Source organism: Coniophora puteana, assembly GCF_000271625.1.
Source record: "Coniophora puteana RWD-64-598 SS2 unplaced genomic scaffold CONPUscaffold_4, whole genome shotgun sequence".
NCBI lineage: Eukaryota > Fungi > Basidiomycota > Agaricomycetes > Boletales > Coniophoraceae > Coniophora > Coniophora puteana.
Genome location: NW_006913056.1, coordinates 459,280 through 483,484, shown reverse-complemented (window position 1 = coordinate 483,484; position 24,205 = coordinate 459,280). Strand labels below are relative to the sequence as shown.

Below are 24,205 nucleotides of genomic sequence, written 5' to 3'. Positions count from 1 at the left end.
CCTGTCACTCCCACATCAGACCCGGTATATCGAGGGACTTAGGGTGCCGATGTCACTGGATATAACCGGGTTGTATCCAGTCCCCCGCTTCCTCGAATAATTATGAATAGTGATGGGGGACTTAACGCTCTCCAGCACTGTCCCCCCGCTTTCCCGTCCGGCACGTCAGAACTGACGTTGACACCTGTCAATGCTCGGGTTTCCCCGTCCCTTTAGCCAGCTGTAGAAGCCCCGCAGACGTGTCGCCTACTGATCCCGTCGGCGACAATCCCGCCCTTTCCCGCCCCTTTCTACCGACACGTCATTACCACCAGTCATAGCCCCTACAGATCCCGCCCCCCCCCGACGCGCCGGGTACTGGTGCCGGTACAGAGCGGCATCACTCCCGCCCGTTATCCCTCCCGGTGAGCAATACTAGGCCTTATCACATAGCATTTGCGTTGTAAAGGCAAATGTACCTGACTGTAGCTAGTAAATACGATTGATAATCTAATAAAGACAGTAGCTTGAATAGTAGCTAGTCTCGTCCGCCAACCGTGGGAAGCGCCAGCGCAGCGACCGTTCTAGCAATTTCTTTGGTACACGTCATCAATGGCGTGCGATGGCGTGCCCGGTAGCCACGTGTATCTTTGTTGATTCGTCAAGTCGCGATCACGTGATGTTTGGGACCACCTTCCCCTCGTAGGCGCGGCTGGCCTTATATCAAGAAAAGAATTATAATAGCTATATCACACCTGTTATAAATCAAGTAGATGCCAATAGATTGAGAGAATACGAATACGACATAAGCACGATAGCTACTCCTCGTCCTCCTCGTCCTCCTCCTCCTCGTCGACAAACTCAGCGCTCTTGTGCTTTTTCGATGCAGCAGCCGCGGTTGCCGGCGCCTGCTTGCGCTTCTTACCCTTGTCACTCCGGGGCTTGCGCGTCTTGAAGACAGCTTCGCCGTTGGCGGCGCGCCGGTTCAGCATGGCTGTGCGGTCGCGAAGCTCCGCATCAGTCAACTTAACCCATTGGCATGTGTTAGACTCGAGAGCCCTCCACAGCCTGTGGGCGTCATCGCGGTTGTGGAGGACGTCGGAGGGATTCCCGAAGGTGATGCCCTCAGGCCAGCCGATGAGCTCGACCTTTTGCTTGAGCACAAGGTCCCAGTAGCTCTTGTACATCATGCGTATCGTCCGGATCCCGGTGACCAGGCCTAGTAAGACATATGAGCGAGTTAATGATAATAATGAAAAAATGGTACGGAAACTTACGGAGACCAAGGGCGATTTTGTCCGCGCATGCGTCCCGAACATCGTTGAAACCGTCCGCCTCTCGCTCGTCAAGATCTACGCGAAAGGGTTAGCTGACCATCGCTGACTTTGGAGCTAACAGGTGGCTTACTTTTGCTATTAGTGGTTGAGTACAAGTCGAACATGCGCGCGACTTGAGCAGGCTGAATCCCCAGGACTTTTGGGAAGAAGTCGAGGGCGTGCGCGTTGCCGTAGAACGTCGGCTCTAACGTGTCGCTGACATTGCCCTGGACCTGGAAATGGAACCCGAGGGTCCCGTTGCGACGACCGCTGTTTTCGATCTAAAAGCCATCAGCGGTGAACGCGCATTCACTGAGGATCGCTTACCTCCTGGTGCACCTTCCCTGTTGACCAGGTATGGTCCTTGGCCGCCGACGAGTTCGTCGCTCGTACGCCTCCCTTCTTGTGCACCTTCTTTGCCACGAAACGCGCCATGAGCTCTTCCTTCTGCTCCAGGCTCAGGTTTTCGGGGTGCATGGACTCGTCCTTGGCAAGGAGGGCTTCGATGTCTTTCAGCGGGAGCCTCTTCTCGCGTCCTAATATAGTATTGGTGAGATACCTTGCGTCCGAGATATACCTAATAAACGTACCTTCGTTGACCTTCTCAGCGTATGCAGACACGATCGCGTCCCGCATGCTCGGTTGCCGGGTTCGCTTGAAGACCGACTGGCCTTGAACAAGCTTTTTGAGACGCTCCTCCTTGACGTTCAAAACCCCCGCTTGGGCCTTGATTTCTTGCTCCTGCTGGCGGATGATGTCCTGAACCGCTGCGATAAGCTTCTCCTTCTCGAAGCGGCCATGAACAGTGGCCGCCTCACGCGATGCCTTCTGAGCCGGGGTGAGCGTCGTCTTCGTTCCCCGGCGAGGTTCTTGAACCGCATGGCCCGGATTGCGACCCGGCCAGGACAAGCTCTTTTGAGCGAGCTCGGCACGCTCCTCCGCGGTGGTTTGGCGGGCGAGCTGCGGTGCAGATGGCGCAGGAGGAGCTGAGAGCGGCATCGGCAACACCGGACTCGGCTCACGCGTTGACGGAGTTGCCGAAGACGACGAGCCGAAGTTGGATGGCACCGGCGAGAGTGGTACAGGGAGCGCTGGGGGGGGGGTTCACGGGCGAGGGGCTCAGGTCCGGTGTTGTACCCAGATCTGTAGTCTCCAGGCCTGGAGATGACCAGGAAGAGGCGAACGGTGTGAGGGGCGATGGCAGGATGGTTTCAGGATAAGAAGGGTTGAGGAGCGCGTCGATAGGAGCACGTATGGACGTGCTTGGTGCCTCTGCGTGGGGGGGTCCGTGCTTTTCTGTGATGGACTCCTGGGCGGCGATCTCCTGTGCGAGGAGTTCGAGTTCCTCCGGCGTGAACACGAAGGCATCTTGAAACGCGGTGTTCTCCGCGAGCGATGAGCCACCAGTACCCTGGCCATAGTCGCTTGACCAGGTGCTGGAGGGGTAAAAATGGCTGCCGTCCATGGATATTTTGCAAACGATAGGTAGATCGGACCTTCAGTGAAAAATTTGAGTCACGCTTGCTTGCCAGCTTATCAGGCAGGGCTAGCCGAAGACTCACAACAGCGTGACAGAGACGTTCAACGCTATCACCTGATAAATTTACGCGCTGGCGCGTCTGTTTACCTGCGCGGGCAGCAGCGCCAGCTAGGCGTAAATTAATAATTATGCAAGCAAAATAATGCTCACTTACCAGTTTCACGTCGGTGTCACGTGATGCCGACGGGCGCACGTTGCAAATGTGCTGCAAGCGGCGGGCGCAAGGACCTTTCGCAGGTGCATAACACGAGTACCTCTCAGTAAGTACACCCTCCAGTTAGTCCCGCATCAAATCCTAAGGAAGCAATGTACTCACCGGTGGTTGAAAACATTGCATGCAGTGGCTGCACAGCGCGTGCCACTTGAAGGCTGCACATGGCATCCGACAAAAGCCCAACCTGCCGAGGGTGCAATTAATACCTATGTGAAACATAATAGCACATCAGCTACAGCAGATCAGTGAGCGTGTTGTATGAAGTTCCTCCGACAGAGACCTAACATCCCAATACCACCGTGATAGCATCGTTGACGATGTGGACGTCGTTGGGCATAAGGCCGACATGGCCCAACTGAGCCATGTCTAGGTAACGTGAAGGCAGCGGTCGGAACAAGGTGAACGAAATGAGGACGAGTGATGCGTACCAAATGTGACTTAGGATAGCAACTGTCCTGCAGACCACCAAAACACTCTCCTTGTCATGGAGCTGTAAGATGAAGAGCGGCGGGCGAGCGGGGCAGCGTGAAGACACTTGCCTTAGCATATATCCTGCGTGTCGTGCTTGGGATTTGTACGTGCAGTGCATGAGTGTCGTTTTGTCAAGTCGTGCTCAGCCGTGGTATGGGGTGTTTGTGATCGATCGGCGTGCCTGGACATTTTGCTTCCGTCTGTCAATGTAGTGGAGCGGGCTAGAGCGGGAGGTGAACATGTTGCACTTTGTTTGGTCACGCCATATTACCGGCCCCATCACTGCCACCACAAGGCGCCAACCGGTTTGCTCCTACAGCCGATCCGACCCTGCGCGCCTTATCATTGCCGCTCGCTGTTTGACGCTCAGCGCTCAATGCTAAGGCCTTCAATTCCCCCATGGTCCAAACCGAAGCGCAACGCAGGGCCACACTCAAGTGGCGGTCTAAGGCTGAGTAAGAACTTCCTCGCACGATTCATACACAACCGTTCTGACCAAGTTTCTGACCATTATGTCTAGCGTCAAAGAGGTTCAAAAGGCAAAAAATCGCGAGCGAGCCCGCGTGTAAGTTGCAGACCTGTGACAAGGTGTACTCTTACTGAAACTTTTGAACCTCTGCTCTAGTCGTCGCGAAAAGTAAGTTCCCGACCTTTATTTCTGTTCGAAAGCATCTGAAAGCTTACCAGTGAGCGTTCTGCACGGGTAAACCATGCACCGACCCCAGGCTCATCCCTCCCCGCCAGTACGCGTTTACCATCCTCCGCCGGCGATCCCCCCGCCGCCGTACTTGGTCTTCGCACAACGCGTCAAAAGATTGAGCGCTGGAGGATGGGCTGGGGATTTCATGAAGACGGCGACAAACGTTTTCACGAAGTGCTAAAGGACGCCCGCAAGCGTGGACCTACGGCCACTGATATGTGGTTCAAGGAGGCTGATCAACACACTCGAAGGGGGAGGGCTCTTTTGGAGGAGTTGCGGGGAGTCGACGTGACATCATTGGCTCATGACCATGGCGCTTTGCAGGATGTGTACGTGCAAATATTTGATCTCATCATGTCGGTTCACGCCGAAGTCAAATTCATGGAAGTGAAGCTTCATGAGTATGCACCCACCACCCCGTTATCTCAAATTACACGCATACGAAACTATACGTTAGAATAGTCGTTTTATTCTCATGTATTGCTTCAAAATCTGGTACCTACATTATACAAGTCGTGACCCAGACAAGCATGAATCGGAAAAGTCGCTATCTGTGGTAAACTCTGTACATGGTATACGTATGCATGTTCAGAGAATGACAGTACCCGCTAATAATATGTATTCGCCATCGACTCGGCCAGAGCATGTGCGATACAATGTGTAGCACACTATAGCACACTATAGCACACTATAGCGGACGTCCGCTATACTAACCTTTGCATCACATAACAGCATGATTAGGCGTTACTATAAAGCCCTGTTGAGTAATCATACATCCACTGAGTCCATAGAAGCATCTATGATCCATGAGTTGTTATCTTTACAGCTTTTTTGTTACATTGAACTTGAGAGTGCCGTGAAGACACTCGCACTTGCATAAGGAACGGTTAATGCAAACGCGCGACGCGGCAAACTTGTACACTGCATGGTCAACCTCTTTGCTCATACTTTGTATCCTGGACCTCGCAATATCACACTCATCGTACGTATATAGTATATGCAGGCATTGAGTTGATATGAATGTAATAAACTCAGTCAAGGAAGTTGTTTGCCTCGTCTCTCACAGTTGCGGGCACAAGCAAGAATTGATTATGTATGTACGATACATTCACCGACAACAGATAACAACTACTAATGGGGACGGCTCGGACCAGCGCCGTCGGAATCTTGCATCGCAAGGAACCTAAGCTGGTGGGTTATATCATTGGTACCAAGCCAATAAGGGTCAGCCGACGACACAGAGGCTACCGGAGATGGGCTACGCGGCCAAAACGGCCCACCCGGCTGGGGACAGGCCTCAAGAAGGCCGTCCTCCCAATGGGTGCGATACTGAAAGACGGCCTCAGCAAACGTCTTGTACGACTCGCAGGAGGGATCTTTAACGTTCTTCAAACGGGCCTTGGCATCCGCCCTTGTATTACTCAAGCTGAGCGTTCGTGTACGAATGTAGCCAAAGTACCACATACCATGTGTAGAACAGGCCGACCTCCTGCCCGCTAAATACTATATAGTACTTCTTGACGGGATGGCCAGGCGGGGGCGGTTTGAGGTCATTGGGGTGGGGGATGCGCCCAACACTGGCCTTGCCCTTGTTCACGAAGGGCGTTTGCCGAGGCGATGCATGCTGCTCGTGCTTGTGGGCGCGCGAGGGCGTTTTGACAGGCGATGGTGTTGGGGTTGTGGTGTTCAGCATTCCCTTTGTGGGCGTCGAGGGTGTGGGCGGGTGGGCGTTGTACCATGTCACACTCTCCTTGGATGTCCGTGTGGTTCGGGTGCGTGTGGGTGTCGTGGTGGTTGTTGTGGTTTTCGTACGGGTTCGTACCACGGTTGGGGTACCATGAGCGGCAGGAGGAGGAGGAGGAGGAGGCGTAGGCGGGGGGGAAGGGGGAGGACTGATATCCGAGTCCGAGTCGAGTGAGATCACACCTGTGATTGAATCGTAAACCTATCGTATCAAAGATTACTGATGGAAACTTACTCGATGTGTCCGCAAGTGTCATGACACTTGCTGTAGATACTCGGCTTGGATGACGAACAACAACCATGGTGGTGAAACGAACAATCGAGAGTACAGGGCTTGGGTAAAGTTGAACATTGGACGGGGATTGATCACGTGTGGTCACATCGCAAGCGCAGAGTCCTCGCGTTGGCGCAGCAAACACAGATTGGCGCTCTAGGTCTACAGATGGGAAAACGTAAACGATCCGGCCTCTCAGCACCAAGGATTCGGGCGCCTGCTCCGCCAGCCCCTAGCAATCAAGGAAGTACGTACCGACAGGCAAAGACAATATCCCTGGGACCCCAAGGTGTGGCAAAATGGACCTATGACTTCGAAAAAAAGTGTGCTAGTCGGGAGGACGGTAAGTATATTGTGAGTGCTTATGATGTAAGCTCACATTTCACAGCTATGCCTGCTGATCAAAAGGCAGCCTTGGAGAAACTGTCCGACCAGCCGCTTGACCAGGAGCAGGAGGGTATCGTGAACAACTCAGATGAATGGGTCGACTTTGGTGGAATAGTTGATGGGTCTGAGGAGATATCGGTGAGCCACGCCGGTGGCGAGTTTCAAGAACTTGCACGTCAGTTCTATGAGGATTTGAGAAAAAGGTATTTGGGCTTAGAACGAGGCTCATGGCAACTTGACTGACTTGCTCAAAGTGTCTCAGACCGGGCTGGAAAACGCGTGGATTACCGCACACGCCGGGACCGTGGACTTCGTCGCGACCAGACGTTTCTTCGTCAGCTGCCAGCGATGGTCGACGCATACCTCGAATGGTCGTATCGGCGTGATCGTTCAGGTCGCGGCAGTGACACGCCGGTGGGAGAGAAGGCGGAGGAGTCCGTTGGCGTACAGATGCGTGTGATAGACGTCTTTGGTGAGCACTTCATGGCATTACGTGTTTTCTGTCTGATCCGATTGAATGGGGAGCAGACGCCCGTACAATCTTTGTAACGGAAGCTCCCACCGACAAAAATATCTTGGCCACACTCGTGAGACATGGTCTAGTGCCGTGTTCCCCTTGCTCTCCAAATGTTTCAATTACCATTGATGCCCTCGAACTCCTGCGAATATCTCGTGTCCGCTGTCCTCACTACTCCATCCAAGCATTCACCAAGACGCTTTGTGATCTGCACGGGGTGCATCATATATTTCTCTTGACCAATGACACTAGCTCACACTAACACCGCAGGTCGCCTACCAGCGGTACCTCACCCGCCAAGTAACCATTGCATTCGACGTCTACCAGCAAGTCCTACACGAGGTGCGCCAACGCGTCAACCGCGTCTTGGAACGTGACAAGCCCGACTGGAGACTCAAACATGTGTGTCCGGCATGCACATATAATCTTCAAGACGAGAAAAAGCTACGTTTCGACATTCTCTATACAATGGATGGCAACGATTCGCTTAAACGAATCTATCGCCGCTCGAGCGGCGAAGACAATGGTGCTGATGCCGACATATGTCCATCTGCTGCAAATGACCTCCCCACCGCGTTTCAACTACACGATGATCGGTATATCCCCCGAGAGATTGTGGATAAGTGGGCGGTACGCAATGGGAGAGATCTTGTGACTGATGAATCAGCGGTAAGCTTTTTTGACCATTGGTGGTTTTCACACCCGTAACATCCCGCAGGAAGTTGACGAGAACAATCCGTGCGCGAGTCGCTGGAAGAACATGAAGGATGATAAAACTAAGCGCATGTGGGGCATCTTCGATGAGACGGGCCTCTTTGGATCTGTCTGTCGTCATGGGTTCTCACTCGTGATCGCAGACATGGTTAGAAGCGGCGAACTGTGAGTGATTTTTATTTTATTTCTCATTCCATGATATTCGGTCAACTGATTTGTATCTAGGGCCAAGTACCCGCTGGCAGTCGTTGAGAAAATGCTTCACGTATACAAGTGTCACCACGGCTGTGGATACGATATCGGATGCCGCTTCAAGACGATCCTGGCGAAGAGCGGGCTGGGCAAGATCGCAAAGGAGCTCAACCACACGTGCCTGGTTGGCGCTTTCCATGGGCATGCACACCGCCGCCTCTGCCAGGTCATTCACCTTGCAACGTATGTGAAGGGCCTCGGTATTGAGGACCTCGAGGGCTGCGAGCGCCTCTGGTCGAAGTTGAATGCGTTGGCGGCGTCCGTTCGCTACGCGTCGCCGTTCCATCGCCAGCAGGCAATCGTCGCCTTTCTTGCCCATCACGACACGTACGAAATGTACGCAAACCTCAGTGCGTAGCATTACTTTTGATTTATCTATGAGACTAACAAGACTCGGATGTGCCTTACTCAGCATTATTCCTGCTGAATAATTATAAGCAGGCCCTGAACACTATCAAGACCAGCCGGGCAACAGTCACGAACCTCATGTCCGACCTCAACGTGACTGACACTGCCGAGTTTGAGCGATGGCTGGAGGATGAGAAGGTTTATCTTGAAGCACTCCAGCAAGAACCGGTGGAGGAGAGTCTCAGGATGGAGTATTGGCAACGGGCTGTTAATCTCAAGGCTTACGAGTATGTATTCACTATACTTTCATTTCCGAGTCCTCTTACACGAATATCAGACAAGAGCTGGCAGCGACGCGTGATACGTGGCACACACACACACCACAGATGGCGCCCGGCACCAATAATGACACATCGAAGGCCCTCAAGACGGCACACCGCCACGCACTGCAAAAGTACGAGAAGGAGCGTGAGCTTGTACACGACCTCGAGAAGCGTCTCGGGATTTCGGAGACGTGGACACCGGACTCGCCTGAGTGGCAGGAAACAGGGCGGCTGGTTGGACGTCGGAAGTATCAGCGTGCTCTCGACACACTCGAGGGTCTCATTGTCGCACGTGTCTTTGAGTTAGGGAAGATGAACCGATCTCAAACAGGTGAGTACTCATTGTTATCTACTATCTACTCTGGCTTATTACAATTTCCAGGGTATGCACTTCGTCAGCACATCGGTAAAGCGCTGAAAGTGCGCTCGGCCGCCATCCGGACGGCCCTGGATCGCTTCAACGCAGCGGCAAGGGCATTGGGCCAGCCAACCGTGAAGTGGGAGGATGTAACCCAGTACCGGTTCCTCGCCGACATCGACCTGCTCCGACGCGGCCGCCAAGACGTCTCCAAGCGTGCCTGGTCGACACCGGCCGCGCGCTATCTCATGGATGAATCCTTCAAGATCTTACGCGCTGAGGAGGAGATCGACCGCCTCAACGTGGAGGTGCGACGTGTCGCAACGTACCTGCGGGACGAGATGGAGTACCTACACGGGTGCGAGGAACGTGCCCGGCCTACCCACCCCTTCCTTGCCCACCAGATCGCCCTCCTTCGCGGGGAACGGGACCGGTTTACCCAGCAGCACGCTGATCGCCTGCATCAGATCGCCAACCTCGAGGGGTTCACCGGCACCATCGAGCCCGGCACGTCTGTACACCGGGAGCTTGGAGAGAGCGCCGGCCCCATCCCCTATCTCACGGGCTTCGGCCAGTTCGGGACTGCCAAGGAGGCTATACCACCCGAGGACATTAGTGAGGGAGTGCCGAATGCTGCCGCTGAGGACGACGACGTCGACGTCGACGACGACGGCGAGGATGAGCAGGAGCGCGAGGACACCGTCCTCACTGCTGTCATGTCAATTCTAGGTGTATCAGACGATGCTGACGAGATCTAATGTACTATATTAATGTAGCCTTAGTGTTGTAGCATACTAATACTATTCTTATTGTTATTTAAGTTGTTATACACCCTCTACATCGCGTGCGACGGCGGGAACGGCGCCGGCGTATGATGACGTGTCAAACGGCGCGTCGGGATGGGGGGGAATGCCGCCGGCGGGGCCATAAACGGATGCGTCGGGGGCGGGATGTCTCTGGCGGTCTGGGGCGGGCTCTATCGTCCGGAAATAGTGGGATTTGACAGATGTCAACGTCAGACGTGACAGGTCTGACAGGTCCGAAGGAATGGCAGCGAGGGGACAGCGCTAGAGAAGGCTAGAGAGCGACAAGTCCCCCATCACTATTCATAATTATTCGAGGAAGCGGGGGACTGGATACAACCCGGTTATATCCAGTGACATCGGCACCCTAAGTCCCTCGATATACCGGGTCTGATGTGGGAGTGACAGGTGTTTCTGAGCCAATGACGATTGTGTCATATCTAACACTGGCACATGGCCTGTCGCTGTCCTGCCCAAAGGTGTAAGCCCGGTGCAGTGGGCCAGCGTTGACGCGTACTATACATATCGAGGCTGTTTATAAGCCAGCTGTCATCAGCAATGAATCAGAAGTGAAGCCATCTTGGACTTTGTACAGCCGCGATCGTGCGAGTGCGCCAGTTGTGCGACGCGCAGTCTCAGTCAGCGCCCTCTGCTTATACCGCGACAGCATCCCGCCACCGCAGTCTCAAATCCCCCTCTCTGGCGTTCGTCGCTCTCAACAGCACACCAAGGACACCTCAGGCTTAGAAGCCAAGAGAGAACATGGCCGTGTGCGGTGGCAGCGGCCCGTTCGATTTCTCCGAGCCCTGTGTCCGCCAGACCTGGGCCGCCCTCTTCCCCGCTGCCTTCGTCCTCCTCCTCTGCGCTGGCTCTCTACCCCTCCCCGCGTTCGTCAAGAAGCGCGCGCAGAACCCTTTGAACCCGTTTCGGAGATTCATCACCCTCCAAGAGGCCGAGGCGCTCGCGCAGGTCAAGGCCGATGATGCGGCAAACCTCAATACAGAAGCAATAGCAGAAGCAGCAGCAGCAGGAGACGTGCCTGCAGTAGCGCAAGACAGCAACGCGAAACAGCCCATCTACCTCTGGCGCACGCTCACACTGGCCCTCCTCGCCCTCCTCGAAGCCCTCGTCTGGCTCGCAGCCGGCTCCTACGTCCTCGCCACCCGCGCGCCTGCCGCGTCCAGCGCCTCCGCCTCCTCCGTCTGGACCGGGGCGTCCTTCATCGTCCTCGCGTGCTCGTGGGTGTACGCCGCATGCGTGCCCATCGTGCGCCCGCGCGCGACCGTGCACTACGACTTGTTTGCGCTGTACGCCGTGCACCTCGTGTGCGGCGTGCTGATCCTCGGCGGGACGCTGTACGAGCACCGCATCTGGAACGTCGCGCTGCCGCCTGTGTGGGCGTTTGCGGGGATGATTGGGAATCTGGTGGTGGTGTGCGTGCTGCTGCTCGCGGTGATGACGATGCCGATGCAGGTGCCGTGTGGGGTGGTCAAGCCTGAGGATGTCGTGAGTGTCTTTTTGTGCTGAATTTGTTGTTGAGTGGGGTGCTGATGGGCAATTTAGGGTGTTCGTGTTTCTGCGGAGGATTATACGACGTTGTTGGGGTGGATTAGTTTCTCGTGGGTGTATCCCATGATCCAGAAGGTTCGTAATGTTTCTTGGACACGCAAACATCATTAGGCTAATTGTTTTATTCGACAGGGTGCAAACGCGACGCTCAACGAAGACGATGTCTGGGACCTCAGCCCGACTCTCCAGTCTCGCCCAGTGTTCCTTCGTTTCGATTCCATTCTGTATGTTGACCTAATTCACCTTCAAAAGTTATGCTAACGTCTTCTTCGTAGTCGTTCGTCGCTCCTTAAACGTCTCTGGGCTGCTAATTCCCTCGACCTTATGTACGTATTTCTTTTATACGGTGCTATCAATGTTACAACGGCTGACGTGTATTTAGACTGGACTTTACCCTAACGGTCTTGAGTATTATCTTCAACTACGCGTCACCCTTCTTCCTCAAGTACGTGCTGTGATATCTTCGCGTCTTTTAATATGCATTGCTAACTTCTCTACCAGGCGTATTCTCGACTCTGTCATGGACCCAACCCCCGAAAACCAGTCGCGCGCAGTTATATACGCGCTCCTCGCGTTCCTGTGTACCGTCCTCAAGGTCCGTGCCTCCCCGTCGCTCCTTTGTTTTTGTACTTATTATTACCATAAATCACATTCGCGCAGGCCCAAGCCGACGTCCAACACCTCTGGTTCGGACGACGCGCGGCGACGCGCATACGCGTGGAGCTCGTCGGCGCCGTGTACAACAAGGCGCTTAAGCGCGTGGACTATTCGGGCATCGTTGACAAGTCGAAGCAGGCGGGCGCCGGTGCTAGCGCCGCCTCGTCCGCTGCCGCTGCGGATGTGAAGGGCAAGAACGGGAAGGCGGGTAAGGGGGCCAGCAAGGACAAGGGCCCGAGTGTGAATGCGAGTGCGGGCGGGGACGAGCCGCTTGCGGGTGCGGATGTGGGGAAGATTGTTAATCTGATGGCTGTTGATGCGAATAGGGTAAGTGTGTTGTTGCTGGTGGGGTTTTGGGAGGACGGTGCTGATGTATGTTGGGTCTTTTAGGTCGCCATGATGATGTCGGGCCTTTACATGTTCTACGGAGGTGCGTTCGAGTTTTCTTCTGAGTTTCTGTGTGAATGCAACTCTAACATGAATGTTTCTATGTAGCACCCATCGAGATCATCATCGCGAGCATCTTCTTGTACAAGTACGCCTTTCCCTCTCCCTCTTCTATCCACCTCAAACTAACCTCTCTTGCTTCTCCAGCGTCCTGGGCTGGTCCGCCTTCGCGGGCTTCGTCGTCCTCCTCGCCGGCTGGCCACTCAACTCGTTCGTCGCGAAGCGCCGCATCCGGATCCAGAAGGGCGTGTCCGCGTCGCGCGACCGGCGCATGGGCGTGCTCAACGAGCTGCTCGGCGCGGTGAAGTTTATCAAGTTCTTTGCGTGGGAGGAGCGCTGGATCGGGCGGGCGATGAAGGCGCGGGCGGAGGAGTTGGCGTGGATCGTTAAAGGTGTGTGCCTGTCGCTTTTTTGTTTGAGATGCGATGTGATGAGGTGCTGATGATGGTTTTGATTTTGTGTAGCGCGGATTAACTCGGTTATTTTTACGGCGATCTGGACGAGCGCGCCTATTTTGGTGTCGCTCGTGTCGTTCTTTACGTATGTGTATCAGGGGAAGGAGCTTACTGTTTCTATCGCGTTCACGGTGAGCAAACATCGGTCTGCGTTGTTATGGATGATGTGCTGATGGTTTCTTGCAGGCTATTGCTTTGTTCAACATGATCAGGTGGGAATACAATCGAGAAACTTTGTATGAGTTCCGTATGCTGACGATTATCTATCAAGGCTGCCTTTGAACGCGCTCCCGACGTTCACCGTCCAGATTCTCCAGGTACGTTTCTGGTTTCGAAATAGAGTTTATCATAGAACTAATTCCATCCGTGTTCTTTAGACGCTCGTCGCCGTCCGCCGTCTCGAGACGTACCTCGGTGAAGACGAGGTGTCTTCGCAAGTCTCTTCTTTGAAGCAGACGGAAGAAAGTCTAGCCGCCGAGAGCGCGTACGAGGGACTTGCGATCGAGAATGGCTCGTTCAAGTGGAATGAGGTCCCCGAGAAGGTTGAAGAGCAAGCTGATGGCAAGGGTAAAGGTACGCGTGATACTTCCATTGTTATTACGATTATGATGAGCTGACATATCTGTGTTCTAGACAAGAATGGAAAACACAAGGAGAACGGCAGCAATGGCAACAGCAACGGCTCGTCGTCCTCGACCCGTGTCCAGGCATCCGAAAGCGACGCCGAGACGGCGACGCTGGCGGACTCTGCGTCCGTCGCGGAAAGCACGTTCCAGGACCACCGGTTCGAGCTGCGCGATATCAACGTTAGCTTCCCCGAGGGCGAGCTGACGGTGATCACGGGCCCGACTGCGAGCGGGAAGACGGCCTTGCTCGTACGCATCATCATCTTTACAACCCTTAACCATGTTAACTTACAATCACACAGATGGCGCTCCTCGGCGAAATGACGCTCACACAAGGCAAGCTGCTCATGTCGAAGAACACGCGGCGCGTCGACGCGTTCGGGCACACGCACTCGTTCTCGTACGCGGCGCAGATGCCGTGGCTCCGGCACCAGTCGATCAAGGAGAACATTCTGTTTGGGTACCCGTACGACGAGGAGCGGTACAATGCCGTTGTCGAGTGTTGTGCGCTCAAGCCGGATTTGGATATTCTGGAGGACGGGGATGCGACGGAGATTGGGGCGAGGGGCGTTAGTTTGAGCGGGGGGCAGAAGGCTCGGTGAGTTTTTTTGTTACCTGATCTTCAACTTGAGCTGGGCTGACCGGGCGAATGACAGGGTTGCTCTCGCGAGAGCGGTGTATGCGAGGACGAAGTATGTTCTTTTGGATGATCCTTTGAGTGCCGTGGTATGTTTTCTATAAATTAATTCGGTAGCATGAGATCGGGCTAATGCTGTGTTTCTCGGTGGTTAGGATAGTCATACTGCTCGGTTCTTGTACGAAAAACTGTTCCGTGGACCGTTGCTGGCTAACCGCACTGTCGTAAGTATCTCGCTTTATTATCAAGTAATGCTATAATGTCTAATGCCGACTCAGATTCTCGTTACCCATCACGTCGAGCTGGTACTGCCAGGGACGTATTACCTCGTCCGTATGCTGGATGGACGGATTGATACCCAAGGCACTGTCAAGGACCTCCGCGCACAAGGCATTCTGGACGAAATCGCTCAGGACTCCGCAGCGGAAACCAAGGAAGAAGAGCCTGTTGTCGCCCTGGACGCTCCTGTCGAGGCCGCCGAGCCTGTCGATGAAAACGCGCAGAAATCCGCCGAGGTCAAGAAGCCCAGGAAGTTCGTCAAGGACGAGCACCGCGAGGAGGGTGGGGTTAAATGGTCGATTTACCTGGCATACATGAGGGCTTCGTCGTACTGGACGTGGTTCGGCCTTTCGATCCTCATCGTCATCGCGCAGTGTATCGGTGTCGGCGAGAAGCTCTGGATTAGCGCGTGGGGTTCAGCGTATGACGCCACGAGTCAACTTGCACCGTACACTCACGCGTCCATCGCGTTGGTCGACAACGAGGCTGCGTACAGCGAATACCCTTTCCAGTCCCACCATTATGCCCAGAACACGTTCTATCACGTCCAGTCCTCATCCTTCAACACATGGGCCCTTCCAGACGTTCGCGAGCACCCGCTCTTCTATGTTGGCGTATACGGCTGCATCGGTCTCGCCTCAGCGCTCGTCAACATCTCCTCCACCCTCATCCAGTTCACGGGCGCGCTGCGCGCCTCGCGCCTCATGTTCCGGCAGCTGCTCGAGCGCGTGACGCGCGCGACAATGCGCTGGCACGACGTGACGCCGACCGGGCGGATGCTGAACCGGTTCGGCAAGGACATCGAGACGATCGACGACAACCTCGCCGGGTCGCTCTCCGCGGTGAACTCATCGCTCGCGACGTTCGCGGCGGCGATCATCACTGTCGCGGTGTTTTTCCCGCTGTTCCTCGTCCCCGCTGTGATACTCGGATACGTGTACTATTCGCTTGCGATTGGGTATTTGAGCACAGGGCGGGATTTGAGGAGGATGGAGAGCAATTCGCGGAGTCCGATTTTCTCTGGGTTTGGGGAGCTTTTGGAGGGGATTGTTACGGTGCGCGCGTTTTCGGCCGAGGGGCGGTTTATGGATGGTTTGCATGGGAAGCTGGATGTTACGATCAAGGTAAGTTTATTTTCGTATTTGATGATGCATTTATGCTAAGTATAGTTTTGTTGTAGATGTGGTACATGTTCTGGATGACGAACCGTTGGCTACTACTCAACTTTGACACCCTCGGCGGCCTCGCCGTCTTGATCACCACGCTCTTTGCCCTCTCGGGCCTCGTGGAGTCCGGCGTCGCTGGTGTCTGCATCACGAGCGCGATGACGTTCACGAATAGCGTGTACTGGGCGTGTCGGTTCTGGACGGCGCTCGAGCTCGATCTCAAGTTAGTCTTCCTTTTCTCTTTCATATCGTCAATTCCCTAATGTATTTTTAGTTCCGTCGAGCGTCTGGTCGAGTACCTTGACCTTCCTCAAGAACCCGCTGCCGTCATCGAATCAAACCGTCCTCCTGCGTACTGGCCCTCAAGCACAGGCTCGACCGACCTCATCTCGGTCGAGAACCTCGTCATCAAATATGCACCGGAGCTGCCGCCCGTTCTTCACAACGTCTCGTTCACGCTGAAGCCGAGAGAGCGAATTGGGCTGCTCGGTCGTACTGGTACGTGCATCTCGAAAAACATCTTTTTAGGGGAACTTTAGTAATTAATTCTATTTCATAGGGAGCGGCAAGTCGACGCTCGCGATGAGCATTTTACGCTTCGTCAGTGCCCAAGGACGCTCGAATTATTCTGCTGTACTAATTATATTAATCCGTGTGTAGGTGGATCCCGCGAGTGGGCGCATCATGATCGATGGAATTGATATTTCGAAGATTGGTATTCACGACCTTCGCTCGCGTCTGGTACGTTTATATGTTCTCATGTAGGGGCGTGCTGCTGACGTTGGCGTGCAGACTTTTATTCCCCAGGTAATTGATACGCTTCGCTGCGTGAGATGTGGTATTGATCGTTAATTTTAGGATGCTACGCTGTTCTCGGGCAGTCTGAGAGAAAACTTAGATCCCTTTAGTGAGTAAAATAATTACAGGTGTGATACAAGAACTAACTGCTTTGTGTAGACGAGCACGAAGACTTCGAGTGTCTCGATGTGTTGTACCGCGTTCGGATGTTGACCGAGAGCGCCTATCAGTCCCAACGGACTTCTCGCGCTCCATCTCGTGCCCCGTCCCGCGCATCATCTTCGCAAAGCGGTCTGCCCGACGAGGCTGCTTCCTCCGTCGTGTCTATTTCTCCCACGGAATTGGACGCCAAGACGAAGATCTCGCTCGACACTCAGGTGTCGGCAGGCGGCACCAATTTCTCCCAGGGCCAGAGGCAGCTGATCGCTATGGCGCGTGCGCTTCTCCGCCGTAGCTCGATCATCGTTTTGGACGAGGCTACGAGCAGTATTGATTTTGCCACGGACGCCAAGATTCAAGCGACGATTCGCGAAGAGTTCAATGATTCACTTCTTCTTACCGGTAAGTCCAGTCGTTGTGGCTATGCGTCTAGCCATTGTTGACGATTAATATGATTGCAGTTGCTCATCGCTTGCGCACCGTCATCGACTACGACCGGCTGATCGTCCTCGACAAGGGCGAGATCGCCGAGTTCGACACACCCATGAACCTGATCCAAAAGGAGAACGGTATCTTCCGGACAATGTGTCTCAAGAGCGGAACGTTTGCTGAATTAGAGGCTGTTGCAAGGGCCAAAGCTGAGGGCGACCAGGGGCGTCTATGAACGTGTTCGCGAACGTAAAATGCCTCGCTGGCCAGTTTATTGTACATGATGTTTCTGATGTTCTTGTATATATTAATTTACCGTGCTATGCTTTCAAGTCGATCCCGTCTTCATGGTTATTTCTTCCTATGGTGCACCGTGCGATGTTCTTCGAAGCATGTAGATAGAATACCCTACTATAAGATCTGGCATATCTTTGCGGCGCAGCGAGTTCAGGAACGTACATAGGCCGAACCCATGAGCTCAACTTGCCCCGGTCTGATGTCGCGTTTTGAGAACCAAACAACTGACTATGTTCTATGTGCGGCAACCAGGAGCGAAGGTCAATCGCGAATTCTTCTAAGTTTAGATACTGGCTGCACTACCTGATATCATAAGGGAAGTATGATAATGATTATAGGTCATCGGTCCCATGGAGACTTGGATAGTAAAGTAGTACTCGCACAAGGAAGCAGAAGTGGTTAGAATCTCTACAGAAGATCCGAAACGTCCAAACTTCAACATTGCCTCGGAAATAGCTCGTAAGAACGAAGCGATGTAGGACCAATACATGAAACCCTGCGCCCTTGGCATCAAGCTGGTAGCGATTCCTCCCACTCAAATTCGAATTGAACACTCCCTTCAAACCAGTCGCGGTCGCCAGGAGACAATGGAGGTCCCCCGTACACTACAAGCTCCGCGATTCGTGCATCCGGGTGCTCAGATCTAGACTCCACCAGAAGTCGTAGCACTTTGACCGAGCACGCAGGGTTTTTTACGTGCATCTCGTCACTGCTGGGCACAAAAGGCTGCGTGCCCCTTCGATGTTGACGATCTTGAAAGAGCTGTTGATGAATTCATCGTTGAATGCCGGACAGTCCGCAATGTCCAGGAGCTCCCCGCTCCATTGATTGCAGGCCCTGTGAATGTCGGAGGGATCAGTAATACCCTCCAAGCGCAAATTCCAGGAAGACACGGGCGGAAGCGGAGCAGATAGGGAGCAATGATCGAGTCCGAGCCAGGTTCTGGTGGATGTGTCGAATTGCGCGATGTGGTCAGAGATGTACGAGCCTCTAATGCCCTCAAAGCGAATGCCATTGATAAGATGGTCCTCCAAGTCCAACGGATTGGGCTGAGAGGGAGGCAAAGGTGACTTCTCGGTATCCTCTTCATCAAACTCGACTTTCACAATGAAGAGGTTTCTGAAGCTCGACTTGTACAGATATTGGAGAGCTTCCGTGAATGCAGCTGGCGAGACCGAAGATGGGACCAAAGATGGACAGTATCCTCTTGCTGACAATGTTGATTCAGGTGAACGAACCCACGCGTACGGAGATGCGTTTTTCACTGTGAAGCCCAAGTCGATGACGCTCCTGGCATCGAGCTTTAGGTATCTGAGCCCCGACAGTACCTGGTCCAGTTCAGCATAGTCGGAGGTGTCCGAGATGAGCGGGAGTAGCTCCGCTGAGTCGAGCTTCGTAGATACGGGCTGATCGCGACGTTGGCTGGTGAAGGACCGGTTTAGACATCGGCTGGCAATTACGACGGAGGACGGAGGAGCGATAGACGGTATGGAGCGTAAGATGTTTGATGCTCGTGGGTAGAGGGCAGATAGCTTCCATCACCTCTGAAACGCGATTCTGCTCGACACGGTGGTCCATGATTACTTTGCGTTGGTAAACGATATTAAGGGTGAATACCGGCAGATCCTTTGCTTGGGCAGCGGTTATCCAGTCGCGGATGACCTCATGCGAAACTTGTGCAGAGTCCAGCGGGATAGTGATGCTCGGAGTCCAGTAGTGGGCTTGAAGGCACAACACGGCGTGCCATTGACGACAGACCATGGCGCATGCAAAGGGAAAGATGGTTGGATCGGTCTTTGGTAGATTACCATTTTCCCTCTCCATCCAATCCCGCTCATCATCCTTTTGCCAACAATAAACGTCGTTGAAGATCGTGAACAGCGTTTCCGTGGGGAGTGACAACGCTGGTGTACTCATTGTGGGCGATCCCTACACATAAATGGTCTCCAGTCAGAAATGCTAAAACCACAAATAAGCCGGAGAGAAACCAGTGACTCGCCGAGAAACCCAGATTGTTCTTGATGCGTCTTGACAGATTCTGTCGTTCCCGACGTCGCGTCCCTAATTAGCGTGCGCAAACAATTTGGGATTCAAAGACACGCGGCAGTTTGTCCACAATTGGGTATGTGATCAAACCCGAAGCTTTATCACAAATGTCGTTCTGAGCAAATTCTGAGCAAACAAATCAAACACGTCACTCTTTTCAACGGCCCTACGTGAAGAGTCCTGAGTCAGTGTAAGTAGCGAGTTTCAGCCTTTAGGATATCAGTAGTAAGTACTACCCAAGTTTAACCCTAATCGTTCATCGAGCTCCTTACCTTCGTTGTAGCACGACAATCCCAGACTCTGAGTCAGATTATTCAGAGCTCGACGAGCTTATCACAGTGACGTCGCTATCAGAGTCGTCAAAGGCATACCTAAAGCTCAGTTCCTTGAAAGTTCCGCTTCTTCCATCGAGCACAGAAGTATGCAGATATGTAAGATGAGGCATAGACTTACCTGGGAGATAGTGGGAGACAGCATGACAGAAAGGGTAAGCCCACGACGGGGATAAATCGAGTGCGTCCGTTGCCAACATGTTGTAATGCAAGACTGCTAAGAAGGTCAAAACCGAGACCTACTTCCAGAAGGCATAAGCCCCTAACCCGCCTTTAGGATAGAAACCATCATCTTCTTGACACCTCAAGGCCTCAGGCCTCCGAGACTCACCATTAGCCGCCACCAGTAAGCTCTTGATGAGATCAGGCAAGGTCTCACGTCAATACGTCTTTGAACTCTGCTTACTGGATGCTCCTAGATGACTACCGCGTTGGAAAGTACCGATATCCCAATCGCTCTTGATGGCACTTACACGCACACTTTCTGCCCTAAAGTTACGGCTTTGAACACCCATGTTTTTAATGAGTTATTAGTAGGAGACTAGACTTTGTAAACAGACTTGAGCGTAGATCTTCGGTAACCGGCCAATGTTTCAATATGACGGTATGAACTTGCATCAAACAGTGCATTGTTAATGTAGGGCATCGGGGACGACAAAGAGGTGTAGGCTAGAGGAAGATGCATTGAAAGAGGGCGTCTCAACTAGGAGTCTCGCTATGTTCAACGTCAGCTTTGCCCATGTCATTTTCAAATGGTGACTTGGGTTCGCTAACGTCCATACGCTCGGCTGCAACTTCATCGCCGAACTGGGCATTGATCTCTTCCAGAGAAAGGCCCTTTGTCTAAGAACAACGGTTATTAGTCTAAGCGTGCTTCCGTTGGAACTGTTGACTTCACCTCAGGAAAGAAGCGCCAGACTACAACAATATTAAAAGCAGTCAATATTGTGAACATCAAATAATACCGCCATTTGATTGTGGCTATTGCAGTCGGTCCTGCTTCCAAATATGCGACGGTGGAAAGAAAAAGGCCAAAGATTGAAAACGCCATGCCCTGCGGACGTATCTGCGTTGGGAAGATCTCTGAACAGTATACGAACGATGTCGCGTCAATGCCACTAGCATAGAAGAATATGAAACAGAATATGAAGAAGACACCGAGAGAATTTCCGACGCGGTTTGTCGTACCGACGTAAGTGGCTTCCATAGCGCACTGGAGGGCGAGTGACAGCATGCATCCAGTAAGTCCCCATACTATGAAGTGTCAGTCGAGAATCGAGAGCCAGCGGGAAGCCAGACTCACGCAGCAATCGGACGCGACCCACTCGGTCCATCAACAACGAAGCCAAGAAGTTGCAAGAGGCGGCTACCGTCACGTAAAGAGCACCCAATATCAAAACTAGTCCTCCGCTGAGACCGAGCTGCTGGTACATTACGACCATATAATCTGTCCACGTTCTTGAATTTGGAGACGCGCGTGAAACATCGCAGACTTACTATAAACCACCATTGAGCCAGTGGACTCCGCAGCGATCTGGGTGAAGAACCCAATTGCGAAGCGTTTACGGTATGATGGCTTCGTGAATATTTGCTGGAAACCACCACCAGCTATCCACGCCTTAGAGTCTGCCTCAACCTGCGTCCTCATTTGGTGGAACTCTTGTCGGGCGAATGAGTTTTCATCGGAGTATAGGTCATCTGATGCGCCGACGTGAAGCTTGGCAACAATACGCCAGCTTTCTTCAGGTCGATTCTGCTGTAAAACTGTGGCTCATGTATCAGTCATATGGACACCAGCGTTGGTGAGTACTTACGCCACCGAGGCGACTCGGGGATCCAGGGACTGCAGCACAGCAGAGAAAGAGGCCAGACGCACTGCACCGCGAGCGGGAAGCGCCATTGAAAGCTCAAATTAGGCGAGTAGTACGTCCCAACACCGACCCATCCAGCGATAGCATAGGCAGTCACGAGCCACGCTCCTACGGAGAACGCTCAGATCCCCGCAAGGTCAGCTGTGTGGAGTTACGCACCGTGTTGTCCGACGAGAAGCCCACGTGAAGCCGGCGGCGAGATCTCTGCTTGGTAGATAGGAATTAGCACGGCCATCATTCCCACACCCCACCCAGCGATGAAGCGGGCGACCAAGAACATTGCGATGGCCACAGAAGCGGACTGTAAGGCTCCGCCGACGATGCAGACGCAGGCTGCTGCTATCATGGTAGCCTTCCTGCCGTACTTGTTACAGGTGTACCCGACAGTGATCGAGCCGAAGATGCCGCCTCCATTGAATAAACCGTTGATAGCACCTTCAATTGAGTCGGTGTATGTGGGATCAGAATCAAGGTTGAAGTAGGTGAGGAAGCCAGGTTGGCCGATTGTGTTGGAAATGACGCTGAAAGCGTAGCCATACGTAAGACTGCCTAGAGTGAGCGCGAGGATTACGCGAATGTTGAAGGCAGAGTAGTGAGCCATCTTGGGAAGTGTTGAGAGTCATGGTAGGAAAGGCGGAGAGGCTAGCTCATATACGGGATTCCTATCCACCGAAAGATTGGTAAACTATATGGCTCGTGGTCAGGTGGGGTGAAGATTAAAATATGTATGGAGCGAGGTACAAACCATAACGGCATCTTCAGCGCTAATGATTGCATTGGTGATAGAGTCCTTCCACGTTTGCTCAATCCAGGGGAATTTCAATGAATTGCCTTATGAAGAGACACCAGAAAGGGATCGAAGTGGTGGCACAGGCAAGAAGAGGAAGGGTGGAGGTAGGAAAGGCGGAAAGCAGGCGCGCGTTAACGCGTGACGTCACGTATCTTTGGTCCCACGTGACTCGACGCGTTAGCCTGAGAACAATTTGAAACTTAACTTCGAGGTTCCGTATCGATAGTCACCCGCGTATTACTCTGACTCGGGGCACAGAACATTCATAAGGCCAATTTTACGCAGCACTATAAATCTTAAGAAACAGTCACACGTTCGTTTCGAGGCAGTGCATCTATATTTTCCAACAGATGAACTACCGAATGGCCTACCCAGCGTTGCTGGGGAGGGAGTAGGGGTTAGAACCTTTGACCGCATGTGAGGCGCGTCGCAGATGACTGCGTCCGCCCTGCCCTTCTATGAGGGATCTTGCCGGACAAGGAATGCGGTGACCAGTTTCCTGGAGACACTGCCAAAACTCCCCCCGAGAACGGAAGCGCGTAAGGCGCCTCGTTCCCACCGCTACTCCCTAGGCTGCTACTGACTACAGGGGAAAAGAGAATGAATGGTGTATCACGGAACTGGGCTGACTCGACGATCAGACCACCTCAACGTGAGGAAACCAAGATGATGTCCGGCCGTGGCCATAGCATAGCGCATAGAAGAAAGAGAAAAATGAAGAAAAAGCACGCGCCGAGGTTGAGAATGGATTGTGAAATCTGCTTGGATTCTGCTTGGATTCTAGACACTATGAGTCCATCGTCAGAGAGTCAAAGATGATCATAAAGAAGGGAAAGACGTACGATTGAATGGCTCAGTTTGAGGCAAGCACACAGTTGGGTGCAATGTCTGCGTTCGTCAGCAAGTCAGAGATGACAGAAGCGCACCCCGCGCAGTGGCTGCCAGTGACCGCCCAGCCACCCACACAGCCACTGATTCATTGAACTTGTAATGTTGAAGCTTGAGCTCGTCTCGTCGAAGTCTTCTGAGCCCCCGTGTACGCTGGGACAGTGGAGCCTAGTCCGTCACTGCGGACCTGTGGGTCGGCTCGGAACTACGGCCGCTTCCTCAAGTACGCACATCTAAGTCATCGAGCTGTCGGAGGGCGTCCGCTCATTTTAGCGTAACGCGCCTCTCAGTCGCTGGGACCGTTGGGGCTCGGGCCATAGCACCAGTTACAGGAGCCGCGGATCCGGAATGCACCAGCGGACAACTGCCGTGGGGGACATCCGTACACTCTGCGTGGTTGGTGTGCCTGTCGACCTATGCCACTGCCTGTGTTTACGGGCATGGAATCGGATGGGAGTGGGACCTCGTCACGAACGCCGGTGTGTCTCAGTGGCCAAGCCCGGGGTCACCGAAGGCGTGCGGCATGGGTACAGGTTGACGTCGATCGGATTTGGGCCGTGGCACGCTCTGCAGCTCGGCGCCCTTAGGTCCAGCAACGGCTGCAGACAGGCGGGCTGAGGCGGCACTATCGACCGGTCGCGCTGCCCTCCGGTGGACTTGTGCAGGTGATGACCCTTGGGGAAGGGCTAGTGTCCTGACGAGTGATGTTAGTACATGGGCGAATGGGGTCGGTGGCGGCGGCACTCACTAGCTTCCTTCCGTTCGATGGACATCGTCGTTGTAAAGATAACTGCGAGCACGTTAGCGACGGAACTTATTC

The 24,205-nt window shown here is 53.5% G+C and overlaps 8 protein-coding genes across 8 annotated transcripts; 3 read left to right on the top strand and 5 right to left on the bottom strand.

Moving 5' to 3' along the window:
- Positions 1-797: 797 nt before the first annotated feature.
- On the bottom strand, positions 798-2,760 carry CONPUDRAFT_151773 (uncharacterized protein; the record flags this gene model as incomplete). The annotated part of the gene is made up of 6 exons (XM_007768509.1): positions 798-1,198; positions 1,257-1,331; positions 1,387-1,576; positions 1,623-1,831; positions 1,886-2,386; positions 2,433-2,760. The coding sequence occupies 6 exons, from the start codon at positions 2,758-2,760 to the stop codon at positions 798-800; spliced, it is 1,704 nt and encodes a 567-aa protein (XP_007766699.1).
- Positions 2,761-3,919: 1,159 nt separating this feature from the next.
- On the top strand, positions 3,920-4,682 carry CONPUDRAFT_71443 (uncharacterized protein; the record flags this gene model as incomplete). The annotated part of the gene is made up of 4 exons (XM_007768237.1): positions 3,920-3,975; positions 4,041-4,085; positions 4,146-4,157; positions 4,208-4,682. 4 exons carry the CDS (start codon positions 3,920-3,922, stop codon positions 4,680-4,682), a joined length of 588 nt encoding a protein of 195 aa, XP_007766427.1.
- Positions 4,683-5,351: 669 nt separating this feature from the next.
- Positions 5,352-6,265, bottom strand: CONPUDRAFT_151771 (uncharacterized protein; the record flags this gene model as incomplete). The annotated part of the gene is made up of 3 exons (XM_007768508.1): positions 5,352-5,631; positions 5,687-6,146; positions 6,199-6,265. The coding sequence occupies 3 exons, from the start codon at positions 6,263-6,265 to the stop codon at positions 5,352-5,354; spliced, it is 807 nt and encodes a 268-aa protein (XP_007766698.1).
- Positions 6,266-6,627: 362 nt separating this feature from the next.
- On the top strand, positions 6,628-9,970 carry CONPUDRAFT_163795 (uncharacterized protein; the record flags this gene model as incomplete). Its single annotated transcript, XM_007768507.1, has 9 exons — positions 6,628-6,827; positions 6,879-7,096; positions 7,153-7,358; positions 7,412-7,810; positions 7,860-8,020; positions 8,081-8,457; positions 8,520-8,742; positions 8,793-9,109; positions 9,161-9,970. 9 exons carry the CDS (start codon positions 6,628-6,630, stop codon positions 9,892-9,894), a joined length of 2,835 nt encoding a protein of 944 aa, XP_007766697.1. The 3' UTR covers positions 9,895-9,970.
- A 731-nt stretch (positions 9,971-10,701) lies between these two features.
- Positions 10,702-17,396, top strand: CONPUDRAFT_51974 (multidrug resistance-associated ABC transporter; the record flags this gene model as incomplete). Its single annotated transcript, XM_007768124.1, has 28 exons — positions 10,702-10,974; positions 11,011-11,442; positions 11,503-11,583; positions 11,641-11,732; positions 11,784-11,834; positions 11,891-11,962; positions 12,010-12,103; positions 12,169-12,293; positions 12,405-12,529; positions 12,661-12,700; positions 12,760-13,004; positions 13,077-13,198; positions 13,254-13,279; positions 13,339-13,384; positions 13,445-13,660; positions 13,796-13,942; positions 13,996-14,291; positions 14,350-14,419; positions 14,486-14,554; positions 14,609-15,733; positions 15,790-15,998; positions 16,050-16,277; positions 16,339-16,375; positions 16,436-16,516; positions 16,568-16,582; positions 16,634-16,682; positions 16,733-17,134; positions 17,194-17,396. The coding sequence occupies 28 exons, from the start codon at positions 10,702-10,704 to the stop codon at positions 17,394-17,396; spliced, it is 4,971 nt and encodes a 1,656-aa protein (XP_007766314.1).
- A 356-nt stretch (positions 17,397-17,752) lies between these two features.
- CONPUDRAFT_136001 (uncharacterized protein) lies at positions 17,753-19,958 on the bottom strand. Its single transcript, XM_007768506.1, has 4 exons — positions 19,876-19,958; positions 19,777-19,824; positions 19,458-19,670; positions 17,753-19,387 (listed from the first exon to the last, which is right to left on the bottom strand). Exon 4 carries the CDS (start codon positions 19,373-19,375, stop codon positions 18,797-18,799), a length of 579 nt encoding a protein of 192 aa, XP_007766696.1. The 5' UTR covers positions 19,376-19,387; positions 19,458-19,670; positions 19,777-19,824; positions 19,876-19,958; the 3' UTR covers positions 17,753-18,796.
- A 577-nt stretch (positions 19,959-20,535) lies between these two features.
- Positions 20,536-22,308, bottom strand: CONPUDRAFT_163793 (general substrate transporter; the record flags this gene model as incomplete). The annotated part of the gene is made up of 6 exons (XM_007768505.1): positions 20,536-20,679; positions 20,735-21,090; positions 21,140-21,283; positions 21,334-21,600; positions 21,651-21,815; positions 21,867-22,308. The coding sequence occupies 6 exons, from the start codon at positions 22,306-22,308 to the stop codon at positions 20,536-20,538; spliced, it is 1,518 nt and encodes a 505-aa protein (XP_007766695.1).
- Positions 22,309-23,871: 1,563 nt separating this feature from the next.
- Positions 23,872-24,158, bottom strand: CONPUDRAFT_151766 (uncharacterized protein; the record flags this gene model as incomplete). Its single annotated transcript, XM_007768504.1, has 2 exons — positions 23,872-24,071; positions 24,134-24,158. The coding sequence occupies 2 exons, from the start codon at positions 24,156-24,158 to the stop codon at positions 23,872-23,874; spliced, it is 225 nt and encodes a 74-aa protein (XP_007766694.1).
- Between the last annotated feature and the right edge of the window lie 47 nt (positions 24,159-24,205).